The following is an 18,660-nucleotide window of genomic DNA, read 5'->3' as shown; positions in this document are numbered from 1 at the left end:
TTTCAAAGAACTGGGAGCTGGGGCAGGTGAGGCAGTCATGGGGTGGGGCTGGGAGAGCGGGCAAGAGATGGGGACTCATGGCAGAGCCCCACACACAGCATGGACCAGTGAGAGACAGTGGGGATCACTCCCCTGCCTGGCAGCAGCCGGTGAGTGGGGCTTTTTTTTGTTTTTTAAAGAGCTGGGGCTGGCCGAGGCAGCCATGGGGGTTGGGGGGACTGGGAGAATGGGCGGGGGTTGGGGACACTCGGTCAGTGTTTTCACCTTTTCCCAAATCAGACTTCCTTGGTGTTACATATAGAAATTAGATAACTTAAATAAAACACACACCCACTTCAGATTTGCAACAAATTTCTTTTATGTTTGTTCAGATGTAATTGGATTCTGGCTTTCTTTCATTTTTAAAGATGCAGAACTATTAGGCTTCCTTTGTTTTTCCAGAACCTTTCCTTGCCTGATTTCACCTTTTCCCAAATCAGACTTCCTTGGTGTTACATATAGAAATTAGATAACTTAAATAAAACACACACCCACTTCAGATTTGCAACAAATTTCTTTTATGTTTGTTCAGATGTAATTGGATTCTGGCTTTCTTTCATTTTTAAAGATGCAGAACTATTAGGCTTCCTTTGTTTTTCCAGAACCTTTCCTTGCCTGATTGGAGACCTCATGTATAAAAACGCAACCTAAGTAAATCTTGTTCATTTCTAAATGGACTATTATTTCTGATATAATATTCTTGTTGCAAATCAAATTAATAGTTCCACTTCTCATTTTAATCAGAGAAGTTATGCATGGAGATATATAGGACTTTTGTTTCCAGGGCTATATGGATAAAAGTATTTTTAGGGTGCCTGTATATGTCACAGGGTTTAATCCTCATTAAATTAAATAGGTTTATAAAATTTAAACTTGCTTATTTTGAAGTGTCGCATGAGTGTTTGCACGTACTAGGTTTTTGAATAAATTAAGCCCAGTCCCCAGCTGGCACTGCATGAAAGTGGGACGGTCCCACATTGCCCCCCCATCTTAGGGCTCCCCACTCTGTGCTCTGCCATGTGGCTGTGGGAGCAGGGAGCTGGCAAACAGCACAAGAAAAAAAAGGTTGCTGCAATTCGAAAGTGGAAGCAATTTGAAACAGTGAATTACAAAAAGTTGCAGTGCCATCTGGTGGATAAAGCGGCTCATTACACAAATTTGAGTGCCTTTGTGTTTGCAGGTAATGAATCCATGGAAGCGGTGCTTTACTTTGCAGCGAGCCAAACTAAACTATGGCCGAGGAGTTTTAGTTTAATTCACCAGAAAGGCTTTTAAAGTGTCCGGAAAACCAGCTCGTGCAAACAGTCACATCACTGCAGTTCAAGAAACAGCAAAAAATGTGTACAAATGCCTTTAGGTATGAAAAGTAGGTATCTGACTATGATATTATGGAGAAGCAGGGATGGAGGGACCTCAGGAGGTCTTCCTAGCTAAATTGTAAGTTTAAAGTACTATAATTACTTGTATAACCTATTCTGAAACCTGAAGAACCAGTCTTCTTGCACCACTACTGAGCACAATGCCACAAAACAGAACCATTTCTACATTTCAATTTGAGAAGACACATATTCAAGTGGATCTCTAGTTATGTATTCACTTTCAGTAAAATGTATCTATTCCTTTCAGGCAGAACCAGCAATTGCATATGTACCCAAGATGTGTGCTACAAATATATTGCAAGTGAATGTTTACCAAATTAATATTTAAATGAGTGCATATGGAGAATAAATTTCACTCCAAAATGTTTTGGGGCCTGCTTACTCTTGTAAATGAATATTTAGTTCTTACCTCAAAATCCCAAAGGACAGAAAAATCCATGGCTGTTGCTTGTTCAGCTCTGGGTACAGTTTTTCTCGGCATACTTCCATAAGGCATTCCCATCAAGACCTGATTTAAGTTAATGGAGACATATTTATAGTCTACAATACTGTACATCTCCCTTCATTTTCCCTTAATTATGTTTTCCTTGTTGGAACAGGTCAAAAGAAAGAGATGATGAATTCTGTTTATAATGTGAAACAAATTCACAAATAGGGCCTTAAAATTGTATGGAGAACTCTACTTGTAAGTACTTAATTCAATCTCAATGAGCTCAGTTAGTTTATGATCATCATAAATTTCCAGTGCTGCTCCAGACAGCTGAAAGTGCAGTACTTCCCAACATTTTCCTATAGCACTGGACCATTGGCCTTGTAGCCCCAATTCAGTAAATTGCTTACCAAAGTTAATGATGTGTGTATGCGAGACGACTTTTAAAGTCAAGAGTTGCCTGTGTGATTTGAGAAAATGAGGCCTGATTTAGAGAGACCGTTTGATTTTTGATTTTTTCCTGATGCATTGTCACAGTGACTAGCAAAGAGTTGTACTGAAACCATGGAAGCTTTTAGAATAACCACCACTATATTTTTTAAAACGTATTAAAACCAACGGGATGCTCTCTTTGTAATGGAATGAAATTTTCCCAGTGCTTATATTGGTAAGTCTTGTGACAATCTGGAATCAACTGTGAATAACACAGGTGAAAAAAATGTGTTAAGTTAATGTGAAACACTCACAGACATAACCCCACTGCTGTCTATTTAGGTTTTTGCTCCTAACTTCCTTGCCAGTTAACTGCAGCTTTTCTCCCAAAGCCTCACTTTTATCCCTATCCTTATCCCTTATATTCAGTTGAACTATAACAAAACAAAACTGGTGAGAGACATAACTCATACCATTTATAAATGGCCACTACCCCTTTCATTTTGTTCATGTATTCCATATCTTTTGAAGCCCATACAACAGCAATTCTCAAACACGGTGCTGCAGTACCCTGGACTGTCTTGAGATTCTTTCAAGGGTGCCTTACAGTGTTAGCACTGTTATGCAGGCAAACACCTACATGATTCACAAGTTAAATCCAGATATTTCAAACAGGAATTCATAATGTCAAAAATGTTTTGACCTGTTGTAATCTTTTTTAGTTCTCTGCAACAGAAGAATTTCTGTATTACTTTTCTGTAGTCAAAAAATGAATGAAAAATAAGAGCTGGCATTTCCTGAGTGGTGCTTTAAGCCTAATGTGAAGTGTCTTGAGCCTAAAAAGGTTAAGAACTATTGCCATGAAATGTGATGGGGGATAGGGGTGTGTGAAATGGGCCCTATTCAATTCAGATTTGGCCCGAATCAGGGACAGTGATTTGATTAGTTGATTCGGATCACTGTTCCCGGTTTTGATTCAGCTGAATCTGAATCTTCAATGCTGATTTGGACATACACACAGCTCTAAATGGTTTTTCTACATACCTCAAGGTACCAGGTGTGGCTCGTGAATGCTGCGATGGTGGGGTGGATGGAGCGTCCCACAGGAGCGTGGGGAGAGGGGGCCCACATGCTCGGCGGTGAATCCAGAAGTGGACCAGAAGTATTTCCGGTCCACTTCTGAGTCCACCGGGGAGTGCACAGGGGGCGCATCCTCCTAGCTCAGAAATCGGCCAAGGGAGGACCCTGGGTACCCCCCCCCCCGAGACCCAGGAGGAGTTGATAACGCAGGGGGGTGCAGGGGGCGGTCCCCGGAGGACCCAGAAGTGGACCAGAAGTGCTTCTAGTTCACTTCCAGGTCTGCTGCTAAGTACACTGGGGACCCTCCTGTGCTCCTGTGGGATGCTCCATCTGGCCCATCATCACAGCATTCACAAGCTGCCTGGTACCTTGAGGTATGTAGAAAAAACATTTAAAGCTGTGTCTATGTCCAAATACTTGAATCTTTTCGAATCTCTCCAAATCGATTTGGAGGGTTCTGATTCGATTCAGAGAGATTAAAGGTCTCCTGAGTCAATTCAGATTTGGAGATTCAGCCACTGAATCGGGTCAAATCTCTGCCGAATTGAATCAGCAACCAAAGCTTTGCACAGACTTAATGGGGGATGTGATGGCAACAATGAAACTAAATAAAAGGTCAAAGTTTGGAAGAAGCCTAAGAGATGGGTTTCTGGATTTGGGCAAGTGAGTTTGATTTTCCAGGAAGAAACCCAGGAAGGAGTTCACTAGGAGCAATGGCAATGTTTATCTTTTGGGCATCCTGAACCACAGGTTCAGCTTTGGTCCCCTGTTCTCTGTATACCCAAATTAATTGCAATGTAATGAAGGCCCTGATTAGCTCAGACTCTCATAGCATTTCTGCTGCCCTGGTTAGGATAAAATTTAATAGGGAAGTGATTCATGGTTTCTCTGGGACAAGTCCTGCCCTGGATACACTGGTATAAACTCAAAGTAACTTCAGTCACCTTAATGGAGTGGGTTTAGAACTTGACCATCTTATTGTCTTTCCCCCTCCTTCTCTTAGTAATACAGTGATCACTGTATTACTGTGAAATTCTTCCTATGTAACCTCAAGTAAATTAATTCAGTAGGAGCCATTGCTTGCCAGGCTGATGTTTCTTGAATAGTTGAATTGTAGACTGGTTGTGCCTATCAAAATCTGATCTGGGTACCTGCAAGGTTGTTTTTCACTGTGCTTTTCTTCAGCCTTCTAAATATAGGAAACTGCTAGATTTAGGTCAATGGTGCCTCAGAAGTGTGTTTTCCAGGGCATGGTGGTGAACTTACACACAAGCAGTAGTTGGGAGATGGTAGAAATTTTTACATTTAAGATAGGCTTTTGATCTTGATGCTCCATTGAAATTCTTTGTTTAGCATCAGGCCTCATCTAGGCGAAAATGGTTCTGTGGAAGCCATAGTGAAATAGCATACAAATGAATTGTAAGTGGGGGAGGAAGCTGGGTATCTCAAGGGCTTGGGATTGAAAAGGATATCAGTAGTCAATAGAGTGAAATGTCCAAAGAGTTGCCAAAAGCATTAATAGAAGCAGAGTTAAATCAATTGCTGAGCACTGCAAAAATATCCCATTGATGTGTATGCTGATCCTCTTTGAATATTTTTTCCTTTGTATGTCAGAGAGCTACCTGAAAATATTCAGGAAGAATTTTCCCCTGAATAATTGAAATCGGTTCCCTGGCTAACCACTTACTGTGAAATGGAGGCTGTTAGAGAAAGGAGGACGTCTGTATAGTGACAACTTAAATTTAAACTTCCCTTGTTTGGAAAGGAGGGTGCTTCACCTTGAACTTTCTGTTTTTCCCTCTGTAATGCCATAAAGGGATTAGTTTTATCTGCTTTTGCAGTGCTGTTCCCTTAAGAGAAGCCAAGAGCAATTGAGGGCATTTGTGCATACTTGTCAATAGGTTTTATATTATACAGTTCTGGAGTAATGAAGTCAATCATATTTGGAAAAACAATCATTAAATGGCAAAATGGGACAAAGGGAGAACAGTGAAAGGTGGCATCAGCAAGGTGATGTGAAGAACAATATTTTCATAATGCAGTTGTATCCCACAGTAACATAGGGCAGGACTAGCTTCAGAGCAAGACCACTATATGACATAAATGGTTGCCTGGGAGTGAGTCATAAAGACTTAATAGCACATTTATAGATAAGTTGTGGATAATGTGTAGCAATGTCTAAACACCTCACAGTTATAAATAAATAATGTGTGTATTTTAAGGGCTGCATTTAAATTTAAATTATTTTTAATTAAATCCTTATTGACAAGCTCCATTTACATATTTTAAGAGATTAGCATGCAAAGGGAAATTGTTATGCATACAGAAGAACATCCTTTCCTCCATGATAGGCAACCATGCAATACTACAATGTAGTATTTTTCCTTTGGTTTTTCCCAAGAATTTGAGATGTTAAAATATCTATAAGCAATATCATTTGGACAATATTTGTATATTGCGACCAAGCATGTTGATTTCTTCTGGACCATATGGATATTCCAAGCTTATAAGATTTGAGGGTTCTACTTTTCATTCTGGCCAAAACTTTAAAAATTCCAGCCTGAAGTTATGCTCTAAATCTGCATTTAATTGCCTCCTCATAGCATTTTCAAAAGCAATTTGAGTAAGTTAGGTGCACTGACATCAGTGCAGCAAGACTTTTAAGTCACTTAGGTCTTGTTTATACTGCTTCCCTGCCAAGACCGGGACCACTGCTGCCTATTTGTTCCACTTGCTGCACACACATGACAGCAATAGGACAGAGCAAAAAGCTTTGAAGGTTCCTACTAGTTTATTTCTCCCTTCCAGCAATAGAGTAGAACAAACCAAGAATGATTAAGCCATTAAGTAGTAACAATACCCACCAAATATATCAGTAAAACAGTCTAGTGTCATGTGCCTGCATAACTGGATTTTGCTCATTGTAAATGTCAAAATGAGAAATAAAAATTGACTGATATTCAGATGATGGCATCACTGGAGATAATGACACCCTAAATCAGGGGGGCACTTTCATTTGCCCTGTGATGCCCACCAATGAATTGTGCCTGCCCAACCCTACCACCCAACAAAGGTGGGAGTGAGGCACCTACACCTGCCCCCAACATACCCTACTATGCCTTGCTCCCACCCTCATGGGTGGAAGGACCTGGTCCCGGTAGCACTGGGAAGGGCTGCTGCTGCAGGTTTCTTGGGCATCCCTCCAGGCAGCAGGTAGGGCAGCAGGGATGGGGGCAGGGCTACAGCTGGATGGGAGCACAGAGTTTGGGGCTAGGGCTGGCTGCAGTGTGGAGCCCATGCCCAGGGGGGCAGTGGCAGTGCGGAGCTCAGCTGGGCAGCATGTGGGTTTGAGGAAGGGTGGAGGGCATAGCTTTGTAACACACTGGTCTCTCCTGCAGTCAACACAGGCAACACTGTGGGGGGGCAGGGTTGAGGGGAGTGTGTGGGGGTGGCATTTGTGGGGTGTGAGGGAGGGTGGGTACTCCCCCACACACTTTCCCCAGGGTGCAGCAGCAGGCAGAGGCACTTGTTGCCTGGCTCTGGCCAGTGCACTGCACATCTCATTGAAGAGTGCAGTCCCCGCTGGGAAGTCTCTATCGCTGGTGCTTCCCAGCACTCACGGGGTGGAGGGGGCCAGGGGGGCATCATGCACTGGTGCCTGGCTCCAACCAGTACTGCACACTGTGGTGAGAAGCGCAGCCCCTGCCAGAAAGTTTGTAGAGCCAGCGCTCCCCACTCTGGCGCGGCACAGGAGGGAAGCCCCAGGCATGGGAGCTGGCTGTGGTGGGGAAGGCAGCCAGGTCCAGTGCCTGGGGCTTCCCTCCCTAGCCGCCTGAGTGCTGGGGAGCACCAATGATAGAAACTGCCCAGCAGGGACTGCGATCCTCAATAAGATGTGCAGTGCTGGCCAGAGCCAGGTGCCAGTGCCCCGGCCTGCTGCTGCACCATGGGGAGAGTGTGGGGGGTCCCCACAGCCCTCCCACTCTCCCTCAGACCCCACAAACACCACACACCCTGCAGTGTTGCCTGTGTTGACTGCCCAGAGACCAGTGCATTCCAAAGCCAAGCACCCACACCCCACAAATGCCACACAACCCCCAACATACCTTATGCTCCCACACATAGCCATACCCCCTCACAAACTCCCCCCATGCCCCCTCACACACACACAACCCCCCCACCATACACCCCCCACCATACACACACCCCCGCCATACACACTATAAGAGACTAAGAATTTATTTTGAGTTATTATGCAATCACCTCTATCTACAGTACATAAACACAAATCATGACAAAAATATTTTTTGTAATAAAATTAAAATATTTTATAATAGGTGTTTGACTTTTAGTGTATGATTTGTTTTTTTCTGGCTCTAAGATGGCAACCCTTCCCCACAAAGGAGTATATCTGGGGGGCAATGGGAGGGACTTTCAGTGGCGAAGGGCAGGGGTTAGGGATGGGACTCCTGGTCCCAAGATGATGAACAGGGGAAAGGGCAACTGTCAAGGGGCAGGGCTACCTATGCGGACCTTAACAGCTCACCAAATCTTGTAAAGCAGCCCTCCACCCAAAATAATTGCCCACCCCTGCCCTAAATAAGGTCCCTGGAAATGAGAACATGTTAGATCAGATGGTATTCTATACGCAATGTTATAAGTCAAACCTTTTCCATTTTGGGGCATGGCCCAAGGCTTTATTTTTTTATTTATACATTGTAATTAAATCCACGTTTAATGATTTTTATAAAATATACTCAATAATGTAAAACACCAATGTGTGCTGTCAATCTCATTTTGACATTAACTATGCCCTAAATACTATGACCTGAGTACAGAAATTGGGTGTGAATTCTTACCTACTTTTTTCCTCTAGACCAATACGGCTACAACCTGGATACCTGACACATGGAAGATATTGAATTTTAGCCGATTTTTTTAATGAAATCTTCATAATTTCACAAGGAAGAAGCATCTTTGACCACTTGAAACCTGAGATACTGCTTCTGCCTTTGTTCAAGGTAATTTGAATCACCACAGAGCCTCACAACAGAGCTCAGAGACACCTTACCAGGGAAGAAATGCCTGCCTAGAGAAGTATTCCATCTATTGACTCCTCTGTGAAATCCTATAATATATGAACTTTCATTTCTACCCAAGAGAACTTTTACAATCTTTTCTCCAATGCCTGATGAAGGGTGTTTGTGCCCAAAATCTTGCAATTATTATTATTATTTATTTATTTATTTTGCAAAAATCTGTTCATCTAATAAAAGACATCATCTCTACTATGAGTCCTGAATTCTTACCTCTGGAATTATAACTAGTCCAAATATTAAACCAAAAAGGACCAGATTTACCCCATACATCCATCGCAGAAATATAAAGTAAGATGCTACTGAAGAGCCAAAGTGACCTTAAACAAGAAGAAAGGTAATGATTAGAACTGTGGTGATGTAACGTTCTCATTTACAAGAAGTTACTTAAATAAATACAGAACAGAGCAACAAAATGTTTTTTATAATGCCTCACAGCTTAAGAGCAAATTTCACTTACTTTCCACCTCTTTTATCTTCATTTCCCAGGGTATACACTGAGTTTTAAAATTGTCAAAATCTCTTTTAAATTTCACCCATTTCTGAAACCAAAAACAGCATTGCAAATTAGAGACCAGCTAAGATGCTCTTGAAGATGACTGTGGGGCTTGTTTGTCTAGGGAGTTCTTTAAATTTAGTTCTTGGTGAAGTTACAAAGAATCAGCAATGCAGAAATGGGGCTGGATTCCCAGGGCAAATCAGAAATAGCAAGCATGGAATTGCCAGACATAGCTACTTTTGGGGAGGTGAGGGGGTGGTAATAAGGGGGTGAACCATAGTCTTTAATGGGTTCACTGGGTGCAGAAGCACTGTCTTAACTTCTTTAATTGTCTCTTTTACCAAATACTTGTTAACTGCTTAGAAGGGGTGTGAGAAGCTTCCATCACTGATTCAATGTGGAGAAGATTTGGCCTGATTCAGAAGCCAAATCACTGAATATGAATTGAATCAGGAGACAAAACCCCCTCCAAATCAATTTGGAAAAAGATTCAGAGATTCTGAGATTCGGAAGGCAGTCTTTCAGGGGAACAGAAACTGAGAAGAGGGAGAGGGAGCGAGGGGATCTGTAGCTGGCCAGTGACTGTGATCTTTCCCTGAGTCCCCTTCCAATCACAGTGCTCTGGGGAGGGACATAGAAACAGCATATAAGCCTCTGTCTGCAGCCTTTCTGTTTCTTTTGTGAACTGTTTCTGCCTGAGGCACAGTGTCTGAAAGGTACTACTGGACTGTCTGGGCTTCCTAGTCAGTCTACTGCTAGTCTGTCTTCTTGGACTGGGTACAGCTTACGAGTTACCCTTGCCTAGAATCCTTCTACTTATCTCTATCCAATCCATTTCTTTCAACTTATTCTTCCTCCCAAAACCTCTTATTTGATCTTATTTTCCCCCCCCACACTTTAAAAGAAAGCTGTGTTTTCCCTGGCAGTGTGATCCATCAGTGTGCAGGAAAGCACAAACATTACACACACACACACACACACACACACACACACACACACACAGAAGAAGAAGAGATATTAATATTATTAATTACACACACATACAGTAAACAGAGAAGAAGAAGAGATATTGGACACATACAGTAATCTGAGAAGAAGAGAGATTGTTAGTTAGTTACACACATAGAGATAAGAAGAGATATTACAGCTGCGCGCGCACACACACACACACACACACACACACACACATTCTCCAGCACAGGAAAGATTAATATGAAGCATGCTGCAAAGGCAGGTGCCAGGTCTTCTGGCAGGGGAGGGAGAGGGGCTAGAGGGAGTAGGGGGAGAGCTACAGCTTCAAGTTCCCCCTGCCCCAAATAGATACATCCTCTTTCCTAGCAGTCATGAGTCTTCTGCTGCCAGTGGGAGCAATGAGGTGGGAGCAGTACCTGTCCCTGCACCCGCACCACCTCCCCTAGCATCAGAAATAGCCACCAGCACCAGCATGACAATCTCCTCCACCCCAATTTCATCTCCCAGTGTGAGCCTCCCAGTGCCAGAGGAGAAGCTGGATCTGGAAGCAGGGGACCTGAGCACCCTAGCTAAAGAAATTCTGGGGAATGAGGCAGAATCTGATTGTGTGCTCCACAGCCCTCAAAGTTCCACTAAAGCCAGGTCTCCATCTCCGGAAAGCACCTCAGAGGAGGTTGAGGTTGAGGTTGAGATTGAGGTAGAGGTTGTGGAGACAAGTGGTTCAGCTGAGTCAGCTCCTCCTGTTGTTGTGCCGTAGCCTGCTGAGCAAGGGATAAGGCAAGATCCCCACACTCAATCCAGAAGCCGGGAGGTAGTGTAGTGTGGGATCATTTTGAGGTGGCAGATGTTCCCAAGTATGCTATCTGCCAGCACTGCCAAAGCCCGGGTAAGGAAATGAAACACTTGACCATCACAGAGATGCTGCTGTATCTCAGGAGGCAGCATCCCATTGCCCTTGTTCCTCCTCAGCCTGGCACCAGTGGGAGCATGCTCAAAGGGAAGTCCCCCTCTCACTCCAAAGCCTCCGTCCCTATGAAGCAGAGACAGGCCACCCTGGAGCAGTGGGGGAAAGCTGCAGACAAAGGGGGGCACGTTGCAAGGGTGAGCAAGGTCACCCAGAGCATTGGGGAGATGCTTGCTCTGGCAGTGTGGCAGCCCCAGGAAATGCCAGGACTTAGGATCTCCCTGGTGAAAGGTGGGTAGGTGCCTTATACCTTCCAGCCACCACACATATGCACAGTCCTGGCTGGAGAAAGCCCAGACCCCTAAGAACTTTGAGAGGCCTGAGGATTGCTGGTTGCAGTGGAGTTGCAAGACAACTGGACTGTTGGAGCTGCGATGCCCTTAAAGTTTCAGGTACACTGTCTGGCTTGTAAAGACATGGGCTTTCAGGTTTAAAACTCTTCATCAGGCTGAGGAAGTATCTAGCATCTAGAATTTACAAACCACTTTTCACAGACAGGCCTATGAACTGCACTTCATCAACCTAGGTACAGAAACTTGCGGACTCAACATAGACATTGGAATTCTGACACGCTACAACCTGCCGGACATCTGACTCCCCGGGTACCTCTGCACTTTTACCTGCTACATCCCCCTTCCCCCTACGCCAGTCACCCCCTGATATCTCCATTTCTATTTTCAATGACTGGCTTTCTTGCCTGCATTGCATGCCAGCCTATGGCTTCTTTACTATTCCTTTCATCCAGGAAGAGCACATACACACCAACTAGATACTTTTTCAGCCTGATGAAGGGTTTTTAAACCCAAAAGCTTGCAAAGAAGAATTTATCCAGCTAATCAGTTGGTCTAATAAAAGATATCAGATTGACCCTAAGAACCTTGCCAGGGCTATGTCCTTAGACCAACATGGCTACAACCTACACCCCTTAACACACACAAGTGACACGAGTTTTGCTTTTAGCTGTTTGAGGTGCAGTTTCACAGAAACCCCTGCACCACTCTTCCTGAAACCTGGCAGACCACCCTCATGTGCGCACAATGGGTGATGTATGTGGCAGGACAGGCCAGCCATTTGAAGCCCTGCTCTCAGAGCTGGAGGCGGCAGTTTAGTTTCTCACCAACCAGCAGGGAAAGAACATCTCCCTGCTGAGCTTCCATGCCAGGAAGAACTTGGAGGTATAAGGGCTGGGGCTATATGGGATGGAGGCCCCACATCATCCTGGTCTTGACCTAAAACTGCACCCTGCCAGGGTGGGGAGTCCTGGGTAGGACTGCTGGTGGTGTGGCAGCCCCAGGAAATGCCAGGACTGCAAACCTCCCTGGTGAAAGATGGGTAGAAGCAGGAGGCACCTGATAACCTCCAGCCACTGCACAGTCCTCGCTGGGGAAAGTGCAGACTAGTAAGATCTTTGAGACGCCTGAGGCTTACTGGTTGCAGTGGAGTTGTGAGGGTGAGAACAAGGGCTATCATCCCTGCAATTTTCATGCCGCTGCGCCTTAACAGACATATAAAGTCATACATGTCAAGAGTTTTGCTTGTCAGCACCTTGAGGTGCAGTTTCCCATAAACCACTGCACCTATTTCCTTGAAACTTGGCAGGCCTCATGGCCTCAAAAGGGGCTACCATCCCTGCTGTTTTCATCCAAATCTGGCAAAAAAATGACAAAGTTATAGGTATTTCAGTGATTTCCCATTATAGTCTATGGCCGAATCTCTCTGAATCAGCATCGAAACTTCTGAAGCCAATTCAGCCAAACCAATTTGGAACAGTGATCTGAATATCCAAATCAAATCGCTGTCCTCCAAATCAGCCAAATCTGAATCCAAATCGAATACTTCCCTGTTCACACAGGCCTACTGCTTAGAGCACAAATATGCTGCATTAATGACTAAGCATTCAGGCTTCTCTTTGCCATTACTGCAGCTCTTACCTTTGCCATCATCACCTTATATGCGTAGAATTTTTTGCCCTTCCCTTTTCCCAAGGCTCCTTCAAACTTCTCTACAAAAGCTTGTGCCTCCCTAATTTAAAAAGAGAATATTTTACAATAGCTTTCAACTTCTGTGAATGTGTGCTGTTTGTAATGGGAAAGAACATCTCACCAAATACTTCCTCCCTGATTTTAGACCTACATAAAATAAAAGCTCAAAAGTCACCTGCATTCCTGATAGCATTAATATTCAGGGTCTTCTTTGTGAATCAGTAGTAGAAACCATGATCTTCCCTGTTTTACAGCTCACTAATAACGCATGCATCAAGAAGAAAGGGAAACTTTCTAGCAAACTAAAGGCTGAGAAGGAATATAATTTCTTTGTATAAACACATTAGTTAGGTAAATACTAGGATAGGAGAAGAGCTATTTTGGCTAAATAAAAGAACACTTAGGAATAAACTGGCTAAGAATAAATTTAAACTGGAAATTAAAAGAAGCTTTTTGAACAGGCTTTGAGTAGGAGTATTTGGGGCAAACAAAGTATTTTTCAGATTGATCTTGATAATTTTAAGAACAAGAATATATGGCTGTTGCCTGTGGGAGGGACCCTTCCATTCCCATGCCCTTACACATCATAGACGTGTCTCTCTACACATCACAGGTATCACACAATTAATTGGCTAATTGTGTAATTGCCTTAAGACCAGCTACACGTGTAAAGTAGCTATCACATGATAAAAACTTCCAGCCAGCTATACAGTTAAATCTTGAAAATTTATACTGTCTTTTATAGCTGGTTGCTATTGAGCTTTAATTTGCACGTGTAGTAGGATTTCCCTTGTGGCTGAGAGTCCCTTCAACTGACAGACCTCCCAACTGCAGGAGTGTACCATGCCTAGTGTGCCTTTACCTGCATGTGTAGAGGGGGCCTAAAAATCATATTATGGTTAATACACTCACTTATAATGTGACCTTGGACAAGATGCCTTGGAGCACAGTTTCACAATAGGATCGTTACAGATAGGTCCCCAAATTAGTGCATAGGCACTGATGTTTGAAACTAATGGCTTTAATCTTTGTGGTCCAGTTTCATCATCTCTGAAATAGGGCTAATACATATCCATCCTACAGATATGTTTATAAAGCTAAATTGATTAATACTTATAAAGTAGATTGAGATCCTTGGAAAGAAATAAAAAGTATTAGTGTTATGAACTCTAGCCCATGTCCCTAATGCAGCCAAGGTGTTATGGCAGTGTTGTTTGAGTTGGTTAAGCTTGCAAAGAAGCTTAACCAACTTTCTCCACTGTCAAGAGAAAAGAATAAAGGAGGGGGAAATGTAGATGATCATGGCATCAGCTGCTGAGACTGCATCAGCAGGAAGACATTTTAGTAATAATAATATTTTGCCCGTTTAGTAGCATCTTTCATTCCTAGTCTCCAAGCAATTGACAGATGACACTCAATTCCATCTATGTGGTACAGAAGCTGCCTTTTACGGAGAGATGAACTTTATTCTGCCTCCTACCTCCTTTTCCCCATACAGATTAATGGTGGCAAAGGGAAATGCCGCCTTTTATATGCAAGTGACAGGACTTGAACTGCACAGTGGCAGGTGCCTACAGGTCAGCTGGGCTACTCACAGTAAAAGGCAGACTCAGACAAGCCATTGCCCATTGTGGCTAAACAAGTAAACCACCTCTAGGCAAATGCAGTGGACTGAACCTACTCCCATAGGTAGATTCATGCTTATTTCAGGACTGAAATTTCCTCTCCTTGATACTAGCTTTCAGATCCCTCACTACCATCCTCAACATTGGGTTTTGAATTATTCTTTCTCAGCCCACCATCGGATAAGATAATTACTGGAGAGAAGAGCCGTTCTTTTACTGATATGTGGATTTTTGGTTCCTCCCCTCAGTGTTCCTTCTTCCATTTCCCCCAAACAGCCCCCTATGTCCTCCACTATAAAGATCTGTATTACTTCCACATGCAGTACTGCACCTTTAGCAAGATAGGCAATACTGTTGTGTGCTCTACACATCTGTAAGTAATACTGTCTTTTCCTGAATACTCTACAAGCCGTAAAGCTTCTGGCAGTGCAAAGTAACCCAGCTGCTTGATTTCTGTATATCACTAGGCATAAATAAGCAGAGAAGGGCTCAGTTTGCTTTACCAAGGAGTCCTGGAGTCAGTTGTTCAGCTGGCTTTAAATAAAAGGGTAAAATGATCCCAGCCTGGGAATCAGGCAAACGGATTTTGTCCAGCATCTGTTCTCTGGTTACAGACACTGACAACAAAATCCTACCTCTGAACCCCTATCATGTAGACCACAGCACACTGGCCTCATTCCACTGGTTGCTTTTTCCAAGACTGGGGTTTTGAGATGGCAACAGGAGCATCAAGATGTAATTAATCTGAATTGCAGTGTACAGTCAATGACTATTAAATTCACACTCTAGTTTCAGTGCTTCCCACCATGGAAAATGAAGAGTTAGGAATCCATTAGTCTACCTGAGCACTGTTAACTTCTTTGCCATACGCCAAGGTTTGTTCCTCATGGTGGATATCAGCTTTTTCTTTTCCTCTACCTGCTCCTTGAGCCTTTCTAGTTCTTCTTCTGACAAAGACTCTTCATCAGATGAGTTGGAAGCAGATGGGGAAGAAGAGCTAGGGGAGAAAGAGAGTGAAGTTATGAAGTAGAAGCAAGGGGGAAAAAAATAAAAAAAAAAGGGGGGGGGGCAGAACCTCTGCAATACTTGAGAAATCCTGAAGCCATTTCCAAAGCACTAAATCAGAAAGTTGCCATTTACCGTGTACAAGAAAATAACCATTATGTACTTAATAAAGATGCCAGATTTTATATGTTTGAACATGTTTAGGGGTCACCTTATACTGAAAAAAAATTATTTTCAGTTCTGTTATTGCCTGAGTAAAAACTATGATACATGAAAGTTTTAAAATCAGAACCTGTATGAACTGTTTACCACCACCTAATCTAGATTGTACTGGATTTCCATGAGCTGACACCACCTGAGCCAACATGAACCATTGTCAAAGGCAAAGAATACTTTGCTTGGAAATCCATATAACAACAACTTAGTCTGCCAGCACTTTTCCTGTTCTTCTTCTTGTAAAATGACTCAACCTTATGATAGGTGTGAGTATCACTGGCACTCTTGCAGCTACCTGCCTGTGATTGCAGTGGGGCGTGTGATATTAGGGCTGTGCAAAGCTTCGGTCACTGATTCAATTCAGCAGAGATTCGGCCCGATTTGATTTGGCCGAACTGAGCCAAATCTTCAAATCCAAATCGAATCAGGAGACCCTTTAATCTCTCCAATTTGAATCAGAACCCTCCAAATTGATTTCAAGAGATTGAGAAAGATTTGACGATTTGGCCATAGACACAGCTTTAAATGTTTTTTCTACATACCTCAAGGTGCCAGGTGGCTCGTGAATGCTGCAATGCTGGGGTGGATGAAGCGTCCCACAGGAGCATGGGGGGTCCCCAGTGCGCTTGGCAGCAGGCTCAGAAGAGGATGAGAAGCACTTCCAGGTCCACCAGGGAGTATGCTGGCAGGCCCCCCAGACCCTTCTCCGGCTCAGTGACTGGTGCCTCTTAGGTTCGGGGGGGCACCCAGGATCAGCTGGTGGCCAATTGCTGAGTGGGAGGGAGGTGCGGGGAGCCCCACGTGCTTGGTGGTGGACCCAGAAGTGGATCAGAAGTACTTCTGGGTTCACAGCTGAGCACACAGGGCCCCCCCCTGCGCTCCTGTGGGATGCTCCATCTGACCCACCATCACAGCGTTCATGAGCCACGCCTGATACCTCAAGGTATGTAGAAAAAACATTTAAAGCTGTGTCCATGGCTGAATCCCTGATTCTCCAAATCAGCATCGAATCTTCAGATTCGGATTCAACCAAATTGAATCGGGACATTGATCTGAATCAACGAATCGAATCATTGTCCCCGATTCGGGCCAAATCCAAATCGAATATGGCCTGTTTTGCACACCCCTAACAGTCAGGCAAAAAAAAGGCTGGGAGAAAATAAGAGGACTGCAACAAAGAAAAATCAAGGGGGAAATAATCTTGAAGCTTAAGAGATCCTTTCTAGGTTTTTCTCTTGGTTGACCCAAGGCAGCCCTTAGAAATATGTGCTGTGTTATGTATTGAATTTAAACCAGAATAACCCTGATTACATTTTTAAAATATTGATAATTTAGTCATCTTATATTTAGCAACCCTGACCAACATGACACAGGTTCACCATTAGAAACATGCTGGCATAGAATAAAATTGAAATTCTACCATGTGGCTTTATAGCTGGCCATTATTAAAATACCTCTCTCCATTGCCTTTTTTCTTTTTCTTATCCTTATCCTTCACTTTCTTGTTTGCTTGCTTTTCCTTATTTTCTGCCTCCTTTTGGCCCTTGGAAGCAGCTTTTCTGTGTCTCTCTCTCTTCCCACTTGGTGCTTTCTCCGATTCACTTTTCTCACCACTGTTTTTCACTCGGTGATTTGTCTTTCTAGTGAGTCTTTTTCTTTGGAAAATCTCATCCTCCTCTTCACTCTCATCTACTGCCCTAGTTTGCTGATTCTTCTCTTGTCTGCTTGACTTGATTGCTTCCCTTGAGCAGGGCCTTTGGATTGTCTCCTCTTCCTCCTCATCTTCTGTAATACATGGTGGAGTAGTAAGGGTTTAATTCCTTTCCTGAGGGTTGACATGATGACATCAACAGGAAGTTGTCAGCCACCTTTGCGTGTGTGTGAGCAGTTGCAAGCAAGCCCTTTGGAGAGAAAGAAGTCTCCCTGCCTTTTCCTGAGCTATGAGATAGCACACATGGAACTAGTCCTTTTATAAACACTTAACACGTGTTAATATAGTAAAGATTTGCCTGCCATATAGTGAATAGTGCATGCACCCTTTCTGATCTAGAGCCCACTGAAATAAATGAAAAGGTGCCCATTTGTTTTCATGGGCTTTAGATTTGGCTCATACTGAGCATCAGTGTCAGCACTTGGCTCAGTGCACACTTTCCATTAGCAGTAATAATAGTGGGACATAAATTTGGGCATCACTGAATGGAATGTGACCCCAACAGCTAAAACTAGCAATCATTTCTATAATAATACATTTTAAAAAAAATACTGTTTCTGAGTGAGCAAGCATGAGCATTTTCTTGAGCTTTCAGTGTGATAGAACTGTGGAAGCAAAAAGAATATACTGTAAATGAAATACTATATTTTTTCTTTTTATAAAAATTATAAGTTAATATTGTGCGCATGAAAGTAGCTTAATGGCTATGTTCTGAGATAAAAGTTCCTGTATTTCTATACAGGACAGGGACATTTCAGGCAGCACTGACACTATCATTTTTTATCCTTTTGCTTCAATTGATTGTAACTGTTACTTGGAGGAATCATTTCCAAAGAGGAAGAGCTAGATATTCTCTCTGCTCATTCTACTTGTCATTATCAGCAAGACCACCAATAAGTGCTAGTTGTGATGGATATTATAACTCGTCAATATATGGAATATAGTTTTGAAATAAATCTTGAAATAAATCTTGAAATTTAAAATTGTTTTGTATCATTTAACAAGCTTTGAAAGTAAACTTTTTTTCTCAATGATTAAATATTTTTTTCTGAATGTTACTAGTTTTCCTTTCTTCTATTCCCCCCTTTTTTGCCATTAATTATCACTAAAGGTCTAATCGATTCACGATTCCATGGATTTTGTGGAAAACGTGAAATATGGAATTGTCAGCAAAAGCAACTTAAAAAAATAAGATCTTAATAAAAATAAAATATTATCTCCCCAGTACAG

General features: G+C 42.9%; 1 protein-coding gene across 1 annotated transcript in view; it reads right to left on the bottom strand.

Annotated features, from left to right (window-relative positions):
- TMC2 (transmembrane channel like 2) overlaps positions 1 to 18,660 on the bottom strand; it is a 75,433-nt gene that overhangs the window by 54,433 nt on the left and 2,340 nt on the right. The window contains exons 3-8 of the mRNA XM_025195084.1: positions 17,174 to 17,504; positions 15,340 to 15,495; positions 12,823 to 12,913; positions 8,917 to 8,998; positions 8,670 to 8,776; positions 1,828 to 1,926 (exon numbers count right to left, since the gene is read on the bottom strand). Of these exons, the coding sequence (XP_025050869.1) occupies positions 1,828 to 1,926; positions 8,670 to 8,776; positions 8,917 to 8,998; positions 12,823 to 12,913; positions 15,340 to 15,495; positions 17,174 to 17,504 (866 nt within the window). The remainder of the gene's footprint in view (positions 1 to 1,827; positions 1,927 to 8,669; positions 8,777 to 8,916; positions 8,999 to 12,822; positions 12,914 to 15,339; positions 15,496 to 17,173; positions 17,505 to 18,660) is intronic.

The sequence above is a fragment of the Alligator sinensis genome, unplaced genomic scaffold (assembly GCF_000455745.1).
Source record: "Alligator sinensis unplaced genomic scaffold, ASM45574v1 scaffold1987_1, whole genome shotgun sequence".
NCBI lineage: Eukaryota > Metazoa > Chordata > Crocodylia > Alligatoridae > Alligator > Alligator sinensis.
The sequence above is the reverse complement of the archived record's forward strand: the minus strand, read 5'-3'. Positions and strand labels throughout refer to the sequence as shown.